Source organism: Mugil cephalus, chromosome 14, assembly GCF_022458985.1.
Source record: "Mugil cephalus isolate CIBA_MC_2020 chromosome 14, CIBA_Mcephalus_1.1, whole genome shotgun sequence".
Lineage (NCBI taxonomy): Eukaryota > Metazoa > Chordata > Actinopteri > Mugiliformes > Mugilidae > Mugil > Mugil cephalus.
The window spans coordinates 16,757,711-16,775,969 of NC_061783.1; the positions used below are offsets into that span (position 1 = coordinate 16,757,711).

General features: G+C 39.4%; 1 protein-coding gene across 1 annotated transcript; it reads right to left on the reverse strand.

Moving 5' to 3' along the window:
• Window positions 1–2,785: 2,785 nt before the first annotated feature.
• Window positions 2,786–14,545, reverse strand: spaca4l (sperm acrosome associated 4 like). The gene is made up of 3 exons (XM_047605104.1): window positions 14,386–14,545; window positions 5,585–5,695; window positions 2,786–3,988 (listed from the first exon to the last, which is right to left on the reverse strand). Exons 1-3 carry the CDS (start codon window positions 14,435–14,437, stop codon window positions 3,759–3,761), a joined length of 393 nt encoding a protein of 130 aa, XP_047461060.1. The 5' UTR covers window positions 14,438–14,545; the 3' UTR covers window positions 2,786–3,758.
• Between the last annotated feature and the right edge of the window lie 3,714 nt (window positions 14,546–18,259).

Here is an 18,259-nt window from a genome sequence, read left to right on the forward strand (position 1 = left end):
TGAATAATGTGATTTTAAACTACACATGCACGAGGAGCTAAGTTTGCATGCAGTGTTGGATATTTTAGATGCACTCACAGGGACAAAATGTGTTTTTCAGAGATTTCTTTATTTTCACATCAATATTTTGTACAGTAAGACATGTAGTAGCTAAAAGGATAAATAATTGCTGATTCAAACAACAATAGTACAAAATTACAACCTGGAAGACTTACGAGCTCAATGTTTCCCTGAAACATCCCATTGATCAACTTCCATAATGTGGACACCTGAGTTTTGAATTTTTATCAAACCAAACCCTGACGCAAAAATATTTGAGTCATGAAAAGTTAAGATTGCCACTGCATGAGCAAATAAATAAGGATACTTATAGGCTCATATGCTCCAAAAGAGTTTATTTCGGATAGTGCTTTTTAAAGGCTTGGTACAATTGATTGTGGAGCAAATGGATTTCATGTGGAGCAAGAAGCAGTGATTATGTCTGAGATTTCATTAGAGCATGCTTCCCCACACGGAGGCCAGGATGGCTGCACCAGCGGCGGCGGTGAAGGTCATCTTGGTGGAGGGGGCGCCGCTGAGTACGAGGGGGTTGCACCTATCTGTTGAGCAACATGAGATTTCGGTCGTGTAGGAGACACCCAGAAGAGTGGCGTTCCCGGATATGTTGCAGAGGGTGTCGTTAGCCCTGCAGCCCTGTGTGTTGAATCCGCTGAAGGATGAAACTGAAGGGAAGGCTGAGGAGAGATGGTTGTGTTAGACTGGTAACACTCACATTAAATGACATACAGTTATAGGTAGTCATACATGAGCATGTTGGCTCTTTTAAAAATGCACCGGTTTCATGATTCATTCAAAGAAACGTAATTAGCTATTGGTGTTAAAATAAAACATTAACACATGGGACTTGTTTACTAATTTGTTGCGTGACAGGGTGTCACACTGTTGGGAGCGATTCAAATGATTGATTCTTGTGCTGTTGTGCAATTGTCTGAATGGAAAGGGTGTGAGCCTATGGGCCATCACGAGGGGACTTACTTGCTCTCCCAGTAAAGCAGACGCTGCCATTAGCGCACGTCTCTTCTCCAGGACTCAAACAGATGCCAATCAGACCAAAACTGCATTTGTTGCAGGTCAGGGAATCCACTGAAACACATGAATGAAAACAAGAGTTAAAATCCAAAAGCACTTTGTGTTGAATAAGCCTCAGGAGAAACACCATTAGCTTTAGCAGGTTGATTGAGTCATGATATAAGCTCTTGAGAACACTTCAATTCACACTCAATTACTATCGCTATTGGTAATTATGTCGTCTTTAGCCAGATCATTAAAGCTCAGTGGACAGTGTATTGAAACATGTGTTGGTCCACCACGCCCTTCATTCTGGTGCATCCAGAAGTTATTGAACCCTCTGCAGACAATCCAGTTCTAAATAACACAAGGTCTGACAGGATGCTTATGAGTAGAGTGTTTTTACTGAATGGGATCTTGGTTTCTATGGTTTCATTAGAAAAGTCTTCTTGGAAAGTTGTGGTTTCAGATCCAATTCAGCGAAGGTAATGAGAAATCAATTAGTATTACCCACAGCCAGCTGACCAGCTGGCTACAATTTTTACTAACTTCTTCTGAAAATATAGTGCCAATGAAAAAAGTGAAGATTATTATTGATCATCTTGAGTTAGCTTTCAGTAAGACACGCTGAAGAAATGTAGTCCGATTCCCTTCCGTGTCATGTGCTGGCGATAAGACATTTGACTCCTACTCAGAGAACCCCAAATGTATTTATTTAAAATACATTTTAACTAAATGCAGCATCGACATTTGTTTTTAATTTTTTGTACATTTTGTGAGAGGTGCTCCACACAATGCAACATGTCTTATCAATTTATCTACAAATAATGTGCATCTTAGTCACAAATTTGTCTTTAATAGTCCTTAATTGGTACAGAAATCCGATGTTAGTTCGTCTTACCCAGCATCAAGGATGCAACAGCTGCAAGGATTCCAAACAGAACTTTGCCCATCGTTGTGTGTTGATTCGGTTTTCGGTTTAGGAGGGAAAAAAATCCTTCGGTTTCTTCTTATCGCTGGTTGCAGTCAATATTGAGAGGCTGTTAGGTTAGACCGGGATTTATATTGTGAAACAGGTGAAAGGGAGGGGACAGGATGGGTTTTTTCCTTTGTCTTTGTCAAAGGGGGTGGAAGAGTCACTGATCAGGAATGCCAAGAATGACTGATGCATGAACAGAGGTGAAATTTCTTGAGGCTAAGAATCTCTAAATTTAAATCGTAGAGTTAGTTTTTAATTGCAGATTTGAGAAGCTTAAAGCAGCGAAAAGTGTTTATTTTGGCATAAAATGTTAAGAAAATGCAGAAATTATTAGTGTCTGTTGATGAACCCATGTATTAATTAATTAATTCATCGTTGCTGTCAGGTGAGACATTTAACATTAAACAGTAAAACAGAATAAAATGCTGTTAAAAACCAACAATATTATTACATTTTATCTTTTTGTTGAAGAGATAATACAGCACGACATCTTCTAGACCAGTTAACTCAAGAAAATTTTCCTTTAACAAACCGTTTATTGATGATTTCTACAGATACCCTTTCTCCACATGGGCCTTTTTTTTAACATTAAAAAATAAAGAGTATATCCCGCACCAAAACCCCAGAATCAGGACCTTTGTGTGACTTCACACTAAAACCTTTTAAAAACAAAAAAACCTGCAGAACAAGTCAGTCTTGTAAAGTGAAACTACAAACCAAGACACAGCACACACAAGCAACCTTTCCTGATTTAATGACCTTTTATTTACTCATCTTTAAATCTAGATAACCAATTGGAAAAAAACTTGTTTTTGAAACTTGTTTTTGCCAGCCTTGTGTCAGTTTGAGAGATATCACATCGACAACTTTCAAATCACTTTATTCTCAGCCACAAACAGGAGTGGGTAGAGTTGTTTGGGGTCAGACTAAAATAAAAACAAAAAAAACAAAAAAACAAAAAGGACTAAAGAATTTACTTATGTTAGCTAAATAAAATGGACACAAATGGCTTTATGAAATGGATAAAAGTAGAAATGTGAACTTTATGAATAGGACAAAGGCAATAAATTAAAAGAACACGACGCCACAGCAAGAAGGTGGTTAGCTTAGCTTAGCTTAGCATAAAGGTGGTAAACTTAGCCTGGATGAGTATTAAAACTCACAATTTGTTGTTCCAACACACAGTATACAAAATATAATGCGTTATTTATCAGCTATAAGAGTGCTAACAAACAAACCCACGCTAGGCCAGCCGTCTAACCATCTGCTGTCTGGAGCTGAACTATTCCTCTAAGTAGCGATAAACTAGCCTGTACCTTTGAAATGGTTTAATTATACAGGTAAATATGTAACGTGTGATGCAGCCAATTGCATCCACAGAGCTGAACTGAGACCATGTTAATATCTGTGTCATACACCGATACTGAGGCTTGTATGTCATTGCATTTACTTACAGGGAAATGGGGGCAGAAGCATATATAAAAATACAAAAGCATGTTTTAACAGACATGAACAGTTGTGTGAAACAGAAAATACAATACACCTCAAAGGACAGTAATCACAAAGCCCGTGTGGAAAACAAACTCCCATGCATGAGGAGAATATATTCAGTATCAATATAACACGCTTGTGTGTGTGTGTGTGTGTGTGTGTGTGTGTACAATATGTAGAGTGTGAGTTTAGGCACTTTGGACACATGCATTGTCTTCTGTTACACCACGTAAGTGGCCACAAACAAAGCAGAGATGCTCGCCAGGGCCAGGCTCAGGCCGGAGGACCCGGGGAGACCCGGCGCGGCGTTGCACAGGTCGGTGTTGCAGCATTTGGTTGTCAAGGTGTAGATGGTGGCGTTGCTGCCGGCGACATTGAAGGTCGTATCTTCGGTCTTGTTGCACTTGGCCTCCGCTATACAGCCCTTCACCTTGATGTCCACGAAGCCAGCTGTAGAGCAACACAACACAACACAAATACTGTCAGTGTCCGTCTCTTAAAGTGTTGGACTGTAGAGTATTCCTCTAGTGATTTCCATGTTGTGACCAAACGTTTTAAGCCAACAATGGGAAAAATTGTACCGATGTTTTAACTTCTTAAACCAAAACAACCTAAAGTCCAAGTCAGACTTGTTCCTACTGAAAAAAAGAGTTTCTGCAACACGCTGATACTCTGGAAGTCCTCTTTTTGACACCAACATATTTTTTGATGGAATACTATCTTTAGAAATCATTCTGTTGTACAACCAAACACCAAAATTGCATCACCTTTAGAAGTCCCAAACTTGGGAATATCCTGCCTGTCTCCTCTCTTCTCCTCAAAGACTTAGTAATCTATTAAGTTGAGCTTAAAACCTTTCTCATTATATCCCGAGCTCTTACTTTTTTTTTTTTTTTACTTCTGTTGACTTTGTCCCTCCCCACCGAGCACTGTACTGTAAAGCGTTCATTGTTAGAGTTAAACTAAACTAAGCTAAATAAGCTGGGTTTTTTTGTAAAGTGACTGTCAAGACATTATAAATTAATCTGTAAGTACTTATGTTATGTACATAGTAGTGTTTAACTTTGCAGCATTAATCTTTCTGGTATGAAGTGAAAAATCCTCCTGTTCGTTTGAAATTCTTCAAACCACTCACAATTTTCTTGGATAGAGCTACGAATAGGATGCAGCAATGGTGCCAAGGTAAACTAGTATGAGGAGTTTGAATGCTGCCACGTGCTTAATTTTCAAATTATGAGTTTTTAATCAAACAAAAACATCATGTTTTAGGGGAAAACCTCGCTATTTTAATGTCTTTACTTAGGTAACTTACTTTTAGCTAACAGCTTAAGCTCAATACTCCTAGCTAACTACTTCTTTTTCATTACGTTTAGCTAGCCAAATTATTTATCCAATGATTAACCTGTAGGCATAGTTATTTTTAGCCAGCAGATTAATCTGCTTCACTACACTTATCTTACCATTCCTGTTTCATTACTTTTAGCTAATTGTTATTTAACTAATCATTGATCCGTAGTTGCGTTTAGCTAACAGTTTAAACTCATTACGTCTAGCTAACTACTTCTGTTTCATCACTTTTAGCTAACCATTTCAACCAGTTAGCCAGTTATGTTTAGACATTTTCATTTTAGGTTCATCACTTCTTGTTTGAAAGCTTTGTACTAAAACTTATGACAAAGTTGAGTCAACAAACAGAAGAGTCTGCGTCAAATAAAGACACTATTTCAACCATCTATTAATTTATTTACTTATTTCAACTCACTAACCAGTTTTTAAAGACCAGTCTTTTAGCTGACTCGTTCCCTATTCTTCTCTTCGTGTTGTTAACATCTGACAATCAAGTATTTGTTTGAAAACAATAAAAACGCTATCAACTCCATCTTTTGGTTAACATGCTTTCACATTTGTCCTATAGTCCTTATTGTTATTGCTGTCAGACATATACTTTTTAAACAATGTGACTGGTGAGGATTTACGCAAGAGGTGACGGGAAGCCTCTTTAGGAGAATGTCGTCCAGTGAGATGTTTAGCTACTGAGCCCCTTACCTGCTTTTCCGTAACCGATGAAGCAGTGCTCTCCGCTTTCACATGTGGTTTCAGAGGTTATGCACAGGGACCCGATGCCGAAGTCACACTTGTAACATTTGAGAGCTTGACCTGATATGAACAGAGAGTTTGAGAGGAATTGAAGAGGAAGACACAGGGGGAATGATGGAAAAGAGGAAACAGAGGAGAGAACAGTTGAATTATTGTAAAAAGGTTTGCAAATATTTGGTTTAAACTGTAAACATCCACTAATGGTTGTCTGAAAAAGGAGACTGAGATCAGTGATCGTTTCAGTGTTTGCCATGCACGCCAACAATGCAGACTGGCAAAACAAACAAACAAACAAACAAACAAAAAGAATCGGCTTGCATGACCGATCACGAGACAATGAGTCATTGATAATGGACACGACAATCGTGACTTGCAGCACAGTGAAGAGTCTGGGGCCTAGTGGCCTCGATTGCTTTAGATAACAGATACTATTACCACTCTTTGAAACTTCAAACCATTACCTTCACACAGTGGGCACTATAAAGCCACTACTTTAGTCGGGGCATGTTGACGATCGCAGATAAGAGGTTTAAAAAAGTCAGGATGGAAGCCAGCTCAGGAATTTCCCAATGCAAATGAGCTCACATTAAAAAGAAAAAAGCATGGTACAGGAGCTGGTTCGACAGCCAATAGGCACATCTGGAAATGTATTGAGGAAGCAGGAAATAGAAATACAAAATTAAATTAAACCAGACAAATTGGAGCTCAGTCTGTCCTGTAAAACCAGTAGAGGTATTGGAATAATTGAATTCGCCACTGGATTCCATATTAACCACTGTGTTCTCCAGTGTTTTTTTTTTTTTTTTTTTTAAATCTACCATATATGCCAATATAACCAAGTCACAGCTGCTGTGGCTTAAAAGCAAGGCAGGAGATAAAATGTCTGACACTGTGAATGCAAAGTTCATCTTCTTCATCTAAATCCTTCAGTGAACTCTCGACTCTCAGGTTCGTTCTTACGACACAAGACGTGACGTTAATCTTCATCCTCCCTTTTATTGTACCTCACAAAGTCAGTCTTCTTTTACTTAGAGAATTTTGTTTTCATTTAGGAAAAACAGCTTCATCATTATTTTTATTTATTTATTTATTTTCCTCCAGCACTTTATATATTTATGTTTTTTTGTTTGTTTTTCTTCTACATTGTTGTCTCTATATCACAGTGCAAATAAATTTAAAAATATAAATATAAAAGTTATAATTAAGAGTTATATGTAATCAGCGGAGGCCCAATCCAACTGGCCTAATTCATGATACAAGTCTATCAATAGAAGTTAAAGCAACAAGCCGAAGTGACCTCTTAATATAGTTTATTTTTCTAAAACACTATCACTGTACAATTACATTATACAATGGGCAGGATACAAAGAAAAATCAAACAGCAATCTCTGCAGCAACGTTGAATGCTTTCATTCAGAAAGGCTTTTACAGCCCTTCCCTTCACTCACTTACAGTATATTTTAAAAAACTCATTTTACTGCCGTCTGCCACCACGGCGACACCCAACCCAAGGGGTCATTGTGAGGCAGCGAAGCATTTGACTGGAGAGAAAACCTGTCCCTCCAGTTTCAACATCTCATGACAGGAGTTGTTCCGTAAAGTACAGAGCGAACCTGCAGCTGTCATCGTGTTAAGAAAGTCTCTGGAGCTTTCTGTTGCGGATGATTATACATTAAGTGTGAATGCTTTCAGCGATGCACTGATTTGACTGCGGTGGCAAAACAGGTCAGGTGTATAAATGTGCCCTTAAAGCTGCTAAGGTTCCCATATACAGTACCAAGTTTTCTCCTTAAGTTGAGTTACTGTACTACTGCGAAGTGGTGTATTCTCAGAGGGTTTCTCAACCTGGGTGTGAAGGCCCCAAAAAAGGTCACAAGCTGAATTTAAAGCTATTATTAATTCTTTTAATACTTTTACTAAGGATCCCAATCAGAGGTTATAAAACTAAGCAAACAGGACAACAGAGGGTTTCCTGTGAAGGAAAAGTTTAACTCTTTTAAAACTTTAAAAACTCGAATGAAAAAGTCTGAGCGGGAAAAAAAAAATCACATCGTACGACTTGTTTAATATTCACCTTTTAACCTTTTATTTGTTTAATCGCCTGTGATGATGATCATTTGTCAACACATCGATAAAGTTTTTAACCTTATTATATATTACCTATATTATTATTGTTATAAAATGCTTGAATATAGTGTAACAGCAATCAGAAATATAGAAAAACATATTAGTTTAGTAGTTAAGGAGTTTACTAGCTAATATTCGCCGCCATAAAGTAAAGTTACCATATAAATGTCAGTTTGTTCTGAAAAATCCAATCTTACACCCACTAAACTGTCATAAAAAACTTAAAATGCTGTAAGATAATTAATCAAGTAAATCTTAATTCAACATTTCAGGTTTGATAAACTACCTGAGCTCTGAGCAACATGCTTCTGGTTGCGATTACAAGAAAACCATCAAACTGGAAAAACCATCGTTCAATTTAATGCCACCCTTTCAATTCAGAGAAGGGACATATGGTTCCACGGATGCATTGTTGTTGACATATTTGCCGATGACTCATCTGCATTTTAATTCCAGGTGAATAGCTCATCGGATTCGAGTGCGCAATGCATCATGGGACGCATCTTTGGTCACGTTCCTACTGTCCTCGTCACTGCTGTTACCGTTTCCATGGAGTTGGTGACATCAGACATCAAATCTGAACCCGGAGGATTTCAATTAATTCAATTTATTTAGTTTTTTGGTGTGGCGGCCAGATTTCAATTACACCGTGCTGGAGCTAATCCCAGCGTTTCTCACAAAAGCTAAAAAACACGCCCCACACCTTTGTACACAGAACAGCAACCACACCCTGTCCCGCTGGTTTCGGTTACACCCGAGTTCAAGTTAGCAAACAATCTGGACACTTTCCGACAACTACTAAATATGCATGAGCAGCTCAAGATGAAATGTCTGTCTCGGAGATGCGACAAACCAAGCGGGTGAAACATTCACCTCAAAGGATCTGGCTCACATTCATTTTACAAGCCTGAAGAGTAAAATAGGCCGACAGTAAAATGAGTTTTATAAGGACACAACTTCTGGCTTCATACCAGAGGTTTTACTAGTGTCGCACATTAACGGGAGAACTATTTTTAGATCAGGTACGGTGACTTCATAAAGTCACTGTTGTGAAAAATGTTTGGACATAAAAAAATAAAAAAAAGTTTTTCAGATTTCTGTTTCCACACTCTCCTCCGGAGCGCCTCTCTCGTGCGCCACGCCTGACAAATACACCAGCGCTCTGCAATGCTGCCCGACGAGTTGTTTCCCCACGACTGTCTCAAATCCAGTCTGACCGGATCCTCCGTTCACCGAGCCCGCCGGCGAAACAGGGCAGGCGCATATAAGCAAAAACAAATCTGTGTTGCCCAAGAAAAGAGCAACCGCAGTGCAGCTATTAAATCGACGAGGAGTGGCGGGTCTAATGCCGGCTGCAGGTGAAGCTTAAAGGAGATCAGAAAATGCTTCAACATGTAACCGGTCGCCTCCCTTAATTGCAACAGATTCAAACACAGCCGCAATAGTCACCGACAAACAGCCCCTGGGCATAAAGTTGGAAACTGTACAAAAACATACGTAATAGAGACTGCGGAAAGAACACCCACATATTTGCGGTTAAAATTCTCCAGCTGGCTAAATCTGTTTCGGAAAGCACTTCGCTCTGAATTGAAGGGCTGCATCCAATGAGAGGCTGTCTTTTCCTTTGCTAGACGAACAGCCACCGTCACCGAGTCACGCAACCGTAATTACATGTGCATGAGAAAAGGACGTGCTGTAAAACATCTCGAGCTGCGCGGCTATGGAAGCAGTTGTTTTATTCCGAGATAAATTTCATCCTTCTGACATTTTTACGACGCAGTTATGCAAAGATAGCTCACTTAAGACGAGTGATTTGTGTTTATATATAAATGGCGGTGAGTCAGATCTAGAAGAATCACTTTGGAACCTGCAAAAAGATAGAAAACGGGTTGACACAAACTTAACTAATTAATTCCGTATATAAAACCTGCGTGACAGTCGATACGTGTTACATGTCAAAAAAACCCTGAGAAGCGAAAAGCTGTCAGAGGAATTTTGTGGAATGGAAAATATGACATTTTCAGAGGTTCTTAGGACATTATTCCTCTTTATTCTATGAGTCATTCGTGTGAAATGAGCACATGCATCAGCACATGATCACAGTGGCCTCTGTGACCAAAAAAAAAATAAAAAAATCTTATCAGTTCACCCTCGAGTCCACTTGGATGTTTGTGGAAAGTCTTAAAAGAAATTCCCTGAATGTGCTCCTTAGATATTACCTTCAGTCACAACTGCCACTTGTAGTTAGGAGGTGTTAAGGTGCCAGTGTGTCACTGTTCACTATGAATAATACATAAGTTAACAATAATGCACTGGTTTTATGTAGCGCCTTTTCACAGACACTCGAAGCGCTTTACAATTTACTGCATCATTCATTCGCTCGCACAGTCACACCCTATTATATATAATAATACGGCTCATTCAGAGGGATTTAAAAGTTAAATATGTTCAAGGAGTGCTGTGTGTTTTGTATATAAAATTAAATCAACATGTTAATGAATGGTTGCAAGAACTGAACCAACAGTTTTTAATTACACCGTAAAGTGACGCATATATATTTACACCAATTAGCCACAACATTAAAACCACTGACAGGAGAAGTAAATAACATTCACCATTTTGGCACAATTCAGTGTTCTGTTGGGAAACTTTTGAACCTGTGATTCGTGTGGATGTTGCTTAGACATGTGCCACCCACTTCGACCAAACCAGACAACCCCACCCTATAGCAATGACGCTCCTTGGTGGCTGCTGAGGGAACAGCAGTTTAGGAACAAAAAAAAACAAACAAACAAAAAAAAAAACATGAAAAACAGCACCTGGCCTCCAAAATTCACTGGATCTCAAACTGATTCAGTATCTGTGGAGCAAGCCTGACCCACTGAAACCCCTCCCATCAACCCATAGCACCCAAAGACCCCCTCTAACAACATCCTGTTACCAGACACCACAGGACACCCTCAGAAGTCCCACATCCACTCTCTGATGAGTCACAGCTGTTTTGAAGGTGCAAAAACAAGTAAGGTGGTCATAATGTTGTGCATGATCGGCGTATATATTATATTGTCTGCACTGCTCCTCAATTCTGAAACTTTCCTCAACAACTGATGTGTGCATTGTCGGCCTACACCGCCCCCTACTGCTCCCTGACTAGAACTGCAGCCTTAACGTTTCCACTTCAAATAACACCGACTGAAACACACACAAAAAAAACAACGACAGCTGCTCTAAATTAAATAATAATGTAATGATAACTATATAATAATGTTAAATAACAAGAGGACAATAGCTCTACTACAACACACAGCTGTTTAACTTGTTTACCGACTGTTTTCTGTTCCAGGGAAGGTGCTGGTAAGTTAGACCGTGAGGGCGTGTTGTTGTGAAAGATGTTAATTTTGAAATGGTTTGTTTACTGTGCTGAAGAAGCGCTGTTTAACTGTCAACACTTCCACATGCCCTTCAGAAGTGTGACTCACAAAAAAAAATAAAAAAAACACAAGCTCATTGTTGTATTTGGCTTTAGTTGTTAGGAAAGTCAGTATGAGACGAGCATGCAAACAAAACTATTTCAGATAATGTCAGTATGTTGAGCGTACTCCAAACACAAATTAATATCAATCTCACTTTGCAACCTGAAGATAAATGTGACTGGGCGTGTCTGCCATGTTATTCAAATACACTTAACATCAGATTTGTATGCAAGTGCTTCAGCGTGTTATTGTAAAACACTTGCATTACTTTTATAATATTTATCATTTTTTATAATACGACGTGATTATTGAAAAGACGATTCACCTCTTGTTGCGTTGTTTTTCATTTATCTTCATTGTTTTCTTTGTGATTCACGTGAAGTGGATGCTGCAACCTCTCTTTTTTTACATTTGGGATCAACAAAGTAACATATAAATGAACCAAAACACCCAGAAAACACCAAATAAACTTTCCGTGCAGCCTCTGAAGAAATGCAACGCCACAAGTCTACTGACATCTGGGTTTAAAGGGGTCTGGCAGCTACACAGAGCTAAGTATTTTTGTCTGGGCAGAGGGAAACCTCTCAGCAGCCTGTAACATGTTGAACCAGACCAAGAGTACAAACACACCCAAACACCTTCATACCTCCTGGTCACTTCTAAAGCCTTTGTGTTTAACCGTCTGCATTTGTGGCTCCTTAAACAACTAGTTAAAAAAAACCCATTAGCAGGGCGTAAAGAGCGGAGTTATTACCTTAACCTAGAGAAAGCAGGAGTCTGAGAGTAGAGTTCTTGCTACGTTGGGTGTGGTTTGTAACGGGAGACTGAACCAACAACAATGAGGATACTTGGGATGAAAGCGCACTACAATGGCTCCATAACACAAAAGAAGCAGAGACAAAAATCTGCCAAAAAATGAGCTTAGTCTGCATCGTCTCTGTTGGAGGGAAATTTAAGACTTGGGCAAAGCCTCAACTGTACAGAGGTGAGGAATTTCTCACGTAATGGATGACAGGTTGGGACATGATTCAGTCTTTAAATAGCTCCTGTGAAAAGAAAAAAAAGAAAAAGAAAAAGAAAAAAGAGCAACATCGTCCCACAAACAGGGTGCCTCACCCCAACCTGTAATAACAGCATTAGAGTAAAGCCTGGGATTTGCCTCCGATGAAAACGTTAAACTCTGGTCCTACTTTGTTTCCCCGAGCTGTGAGTCAGACTGTGGAATCTTACAGGGAACATATGCTGATGGGAGTGTCAAAAACGTTTTAGAGTGGCCAATTTTATTAATGACGAATCCTCCCTTCGTTGTGTAGATTGATCAGCCTATAAAATGTTGGGAAATTGTGAAAAAATGCCCATTAAACCAAGGTGGCGTCTTTGGGAATTTTACTCGAGTTCAGAACTTCCAAAATATTCAATTTATATAAAAATATAATGTGAAAATTAATCACTAGTCAAACTTTTGCTTGAAAAAACGATTTAAACTGTTACTTTAATATGACTTAAATCGATGAGTCACATTCATTACGTTGAGACAACTATTGCAACAGTTGATTTCAACAACGAATCCATCATTTCAGCTAAATTACTGTTTCATTATTCATTATCCAGTTAAATTCAATGCTTTAACAAATGTAGCAAACTAATTTCATGTAAGGCAAGCTAGCTATTAACTGTTTGATCGGGCTACTTTTAGCTAAAAGATCATTTTAAGGTAACAAATTGGGTGATTTTAGAAAAAATTACCTGATTTAACTATGTTTTTCAACGGTGTATCTATAGTTTTTGCTAAGTGTTTGCCAAGTCATTCTCCTTAGCTAGTCCTGGAACTTATCCATACATTTGGGAACCTTATGTTAAGTAAACTATTTATCCGTTACTTTGAATTACGCACCAAGCTACAAGTCATATTCAATATGAAAACCGTTGACGTCCAACATTTGTCTCTGCCTGAGTGAGTTGACTCCGACATTTTTCAAAGCTCTAACGGTGCAGTGACCTGTCAACCAATCGAGTGCATTAGTTGCACCAGTTAACTTTAAAATGAGGAACTTCAAGAACAATTGAGCCCAGTGTAGCTTTCCACGCTTGGCCTGTTTGGAACGACTTGCTACTTGTAGCATGACCAGAGCACTAGGCAACTCATTTGATTATTTCATTAGGTCATTTCGTCAGGTCACACCTGAATTAACTCACTCAACTGCCTATTTTACCAATGCAGTCATAGACTGAGCTGACTCATTATTTCTTCATCAACTTACATCCAAATATTGTGGCTTAGTAATGACTTGAGGTCTTTAAATTGATCTATTTTCAGGTGAAATACCTAATATAACTATGCTGTCAACTTCTCATCTAAACCATGTCAATTTCCTCTATCCCAAAACGTTTTGGTAATGTGTGTTTACTGGTGGATGGTAAATTATTAGCTTTGTCGCGGTACGGTCCACAGGTTTCCTTTAAGTCCTGTGGTCCCCGAAATGAGGCAAACCTGAGTCCTCATGATGTCTCTGTTCAAACACAAGGTTTGAGTCGAGTGAACACACCCAGTCAGACAACAACCCCAAGCTCTCAACACACCCAGCTGAGCCCATTTCAATAAAGTATGACACACACTTGTCAAACAGAAAAGTCAAAACATGTCGAAATTAATTTTTTTGTTTTGTTTTTTACAACAACAAAACGTGTTCAACTAAATATAATGTATGTTTCCAGGGAGGAAAAACATTTTCAAGGAAAATCTAAAAGCCAATTTAACATGGTTCAATCACCTAAAACTAGAAAACAGAAATATGAGAATATGCGCAAACTTTAAGACACAACAAACTCAATTTAAAAGCAAAACAGTAAAACAGCCTAATATAGAAACAGTTTAATTAGTAAACGCCCTGTCTGACTTGAATTGTCTGTTTTAATAACTTTTATTTTGCGAGATTTTTTTTTCTCTGAGAATCCGCCCTCTAGAGAAGACACACCAAAGTCCATGTAAAAAAACGTGGATTTTAGAAAACTAAGCTATAAATCTAACACGTTCACTCTGAAATAAGCTTTACATTTTAATAACTTCAGTTTGAGTTAGAAGAGTTACTTTTAAAAACAAAAAAAAAAAAACGTGCATTTCTAACTTAATAAATAATAACTTATTCTTACCGAGTGCAACGCAGAACCCGACTGCAAAGAGCTGGAGGATAATTCTGTTCATCTTGGCGCAAAGGACGAGAATCACGCGACAACAAAGTGCACTTTTCAGAAGGACAGCAAGGACCCAGACCGTTATAATCTCGATCAAACGATGAATTTATTTTCCGCCATGGCTGCATTTATCCAGCCCTCTCTCCTCCTCCCTCCGCATCCACAAGGTCTCCGCTATCCAATCAGAGGCGTCCATCCGGGACATCCAACCGCCTCTCACCTGAACAGGTGAAGAAGTATTGCGTTACAGCAGGGAGTTCATACGGTCTAAAGTTTTATGCCATTTTAACCCATTTAATTAAGGCAAATCTCTCCATTACTGCATCTTATGAAACGCACCAAAACAGCCATGCCAGGTATTTGGCAACTTGCAGTTCTTTTCCTGATAATCTTTATGTCAACTGTTCCCTCAACGGGCTCACAAAGGTTTTCTGTTTCCTATAGTTAAGCCACCAAAAGCCACAGCATTATCTAAAAAATGCAAACCTCAAAAGACGTGTTTTCTCATGATAAGCTGGAATTTAGTTTATTTTCCTCTTCTTTTTTTCTTTTTTTCACACTTACTCGTATTTCAACAGATGAAACAATTGTGGAGTTAAAAAATGTCACAACGAGAAGAAACATTCCTTCATCTCTCAACTCAGACTGCAAATATATTTGTTAATTGACAGCGACCACCTCATATAAGGATAAAAATGTCTGGAGCCTCCAGTCAGCTGTCTTAAATGAGAATCACTTGATAGAGGGACGAGTTTTAAAGACGTGTTCTGTGTTCTTTGCCCAATGATAAACTAAATAAGTGAACAACAGTGTATTTCTGTTCCTCCTCAGCAGACCGACAAGGGCAGGTCATTGTATTCCACTTCCATCGTAAGCCCCCCCGCCTCTCCCCACTTTGCTTTTTTATCAGGAAAACAAAGGAAACTATTCAGTCAGTCCCTCATTGGAAACCTACCTTAAACCTATTTTTGTAGCTTCTGCAACAATTAATCATGAGTTGCTTTAACATTTTAAATGTCCGAGTCTTTGTAAAGTAGTAAAACATTATGAGACTGGACTGTAACTGAACAATAGCACAGTATTTGACCATCAGGTGTTAAATACAAACCGCAGAAACACCCATTGACATTTGTAGTTTTCTATTTTCTGCATTTTTTTAAAAAAAGAAAAAGGTACACAGATAGAAAAGGAATGTCTGATTCAATAACCTGATGACTAATTTTACACTAAAGAGCCTTTTGACCTTTTCTTGTACGTATATGCAACACCTTTATCTCAATAAAGTGACTAATGCTGCTTTATGAAAAAACAAAAAAACAAAACAAGTACTTGAATTGAAGGACACGCCCAACGCCAATTCATTAGGTACGCTCTTGAAAACTTATATAACGTTCCTGTGATGAACCCCCCTGTCATGACTGTCACAGTGATCTATTTATGTCGAAACGGCGTCAGAAAAGTGGTGATAAAACATGTGTCATCATTAAGGAGGGTAAGTGGTTTCTGTATCATTACAGCCCAATAACCTGGTAAATGAGGAGGCTTTATTACAAAATATAAAACTGTCCCCGTCTGTGTTCGAAGTCTCCGTGTCAACGTGGATGTTGGAAAAACTGGAATCTGAAAAGTCACTCCCAGCTAAAGTTGTCAGACAAATGAAATAAAAAAAATAAACATATGAAGTGTAGTTACTATAAGAAATATTCACCATTTGGCTGCACCTCATTTAGATTAGATCAATCATGTCAAAAAGGGCAGAAAACTTCATAGTGTATATACTTAGTTACATTACATTTGTAATATATATAATAAAGTGATGGACAATGTATGAGAATCTCAGTTTTGCTGCCAATTTGCAAAAGAAACAACATGATATACACTATATATCGTACACATTTCATGTTTTACACGCATTCTTCACACATTTAACCCTTAATATTTGTATTTAACTCTTTATATCACACATATGTATCCACATATACATGATATCTGAATCAGAATCAGAAAAAAACTTCATTTATCCTTGAGGGGCAACTACAAGGGTGAAGAGCGGTACATAAAAGTGAAGAAATACACAAAGAAAGGTGGGCAAAAACTGCATGTTGTGTTCAATATTCGGTACAGCAATAAATAATGTGATTAAATTAAGAGTGATGCTGTAACATTGCACCTGAGCCAGCTAGCTTAAATGAGGCTCAGAGCCGTCAACATGTAAGAAGAAAAGCTGAGTGAAACATTCGCAGATGCAGGAAAAGTCGCTGAGATGGAGACCGTGTGGGAAACATAGAGAACAATGAACCGACGGGGGAAACATAACAACGCAGACAAAGGAGCAACCGCACACACACAAAAAAAAAAAGGTGTCCGAGGGATACAAAACCAGCACACAAAGGTTGCCTGGTGCACAATTAAATCATTGTGCTAATAAGTAAATAAATAAATAAAATAGCTAGAACAGCGCGGCACGGCACTCAATCTCCTGAGGGCGGGAAGGAAGCGGGTGAAGCTGAAACCGAAGAGGCCGCTGAGCAGACGTCAGCAGATGGACGGATGAGCTGGGGGCTGTAAAACAGAGCTCAGGTTCACTTTTAATGTGGAGACTCCTCTTATTTCTTTTCCATCCCTGTGTCGATTTAAAAAAAACTAGGCGGGGACGAACCTCAAATGTAAAATATGTGAAACGTGAGCCTCAAGCTAGTGAGCCTGACCCGTTTACCGCGCTTTTAAACCTCGGAAATGGCAAATGTTTTATCTTTGAACGCTCTTTGTCCACCCGGTGTTGGAGCAAACGGGCTGAATATAAATGTGTTTGACTGAGGCAGGGAGGTGTCCGCGCGGCCTGAGTCACAGCGAGGAGACACTTGTTCAGCATCAGCAGGTCGTGACTTGCACGGAGCCTGTGCTCAAATATTTTTGTCTGTGTGCGTTCGTCCCCGACTGTTTGCAAACAGCAAAGAATTTAATGAATGACTGACGAGGAGGGGGAGCCGCGGGCGAAGCGACGCTGCCCCTCGTGTTTGACCACATCAGTCACGGTGACAAGAGGGTTCACGCGCCGTCGTTTCTATGGGAGACGCTTAATGATTACCTCCGACTTCAGAGGAGAGCGCGATCTGTTTTGTTTAATGTTTTCTTTTTTCAGCTGAAGGGGGGGGAGAACGGTTATGAAATGTCATATCCAGCATTTTGAAATGCTTTGCTGAGAGGGAGGCTGCTCGGGCTCGGTGAAACGGCTCCATTGTTTTGCCCACAGATCCTTTCGGCGTTTCTCAACCCTTGTGTCTCGGAAAGAGGGCGTGAGGCAGAAACAGGTCAATCTGAGCCTTATTCCATCAGTCACAGCAGTGACAAGTCCTCGGGAAACAAAAGGAAGGGCAAGGGTTCTCCTCCTTCACTGGGGTGCATGCACACCGATCAGCCACAACATTAAAACCTACAGGCCACACGAAGAAGGCAGGTTGATAGCCTTCCGGCATCACCGATTAGACAATTCCAGGTGTTTCTGCTCTGGGGAAACTTTTGGACCTGGTTTTCATTTGTGTGGATGTTCCTAGACCAGACCAGACACACCCACCACACAGCATATGACACTCCCCACCAGGATGCAGCCTGACGCAGACACACACACACACACACACACACACACACACAAACAGTTTAGGAAGAACTCCCCACAAAAAAAAAAAAAACATGAAAAACAGCACAAGGTGTTTACCTGGGCTCCGAATTCACTAGATCCCAACTATCTGTGGGATGATCCACCAAGGCCCCTCCCCTCAACCCACAGGATCCCCCCTTAAATGCAAAGTTACATAACTACACCCATGAAAAA

What these genes read in the sequence shown, in the direction of transcription:
- spaca4l (XM_047605104.1), bottom strand. Translation starts at nt 14,437, where the DNA reads ATGAACAGAATTATCCTCCAGCTCTTTGCAGTCGGGTTCTGCGTTGCA. An exon ending in CGGGTTCTGCGTTGCACTCG is followed by an intron (nt 5,696 to 14,385) that starts GTAAGAATAAGT and finishes TGTTCATATCAG; the next exon opens with GTCAAGCTCTCAAATGTTAC. An exon ending in CATCGGTTACGGAAAAGCAG is followed by an intron (nt 3,989 to 5,584) that starts GTAAGGGGCTCA and finishes GTTGCTCTACAG; the next exon opens with CTGGCTTCGTGGACATCAAG.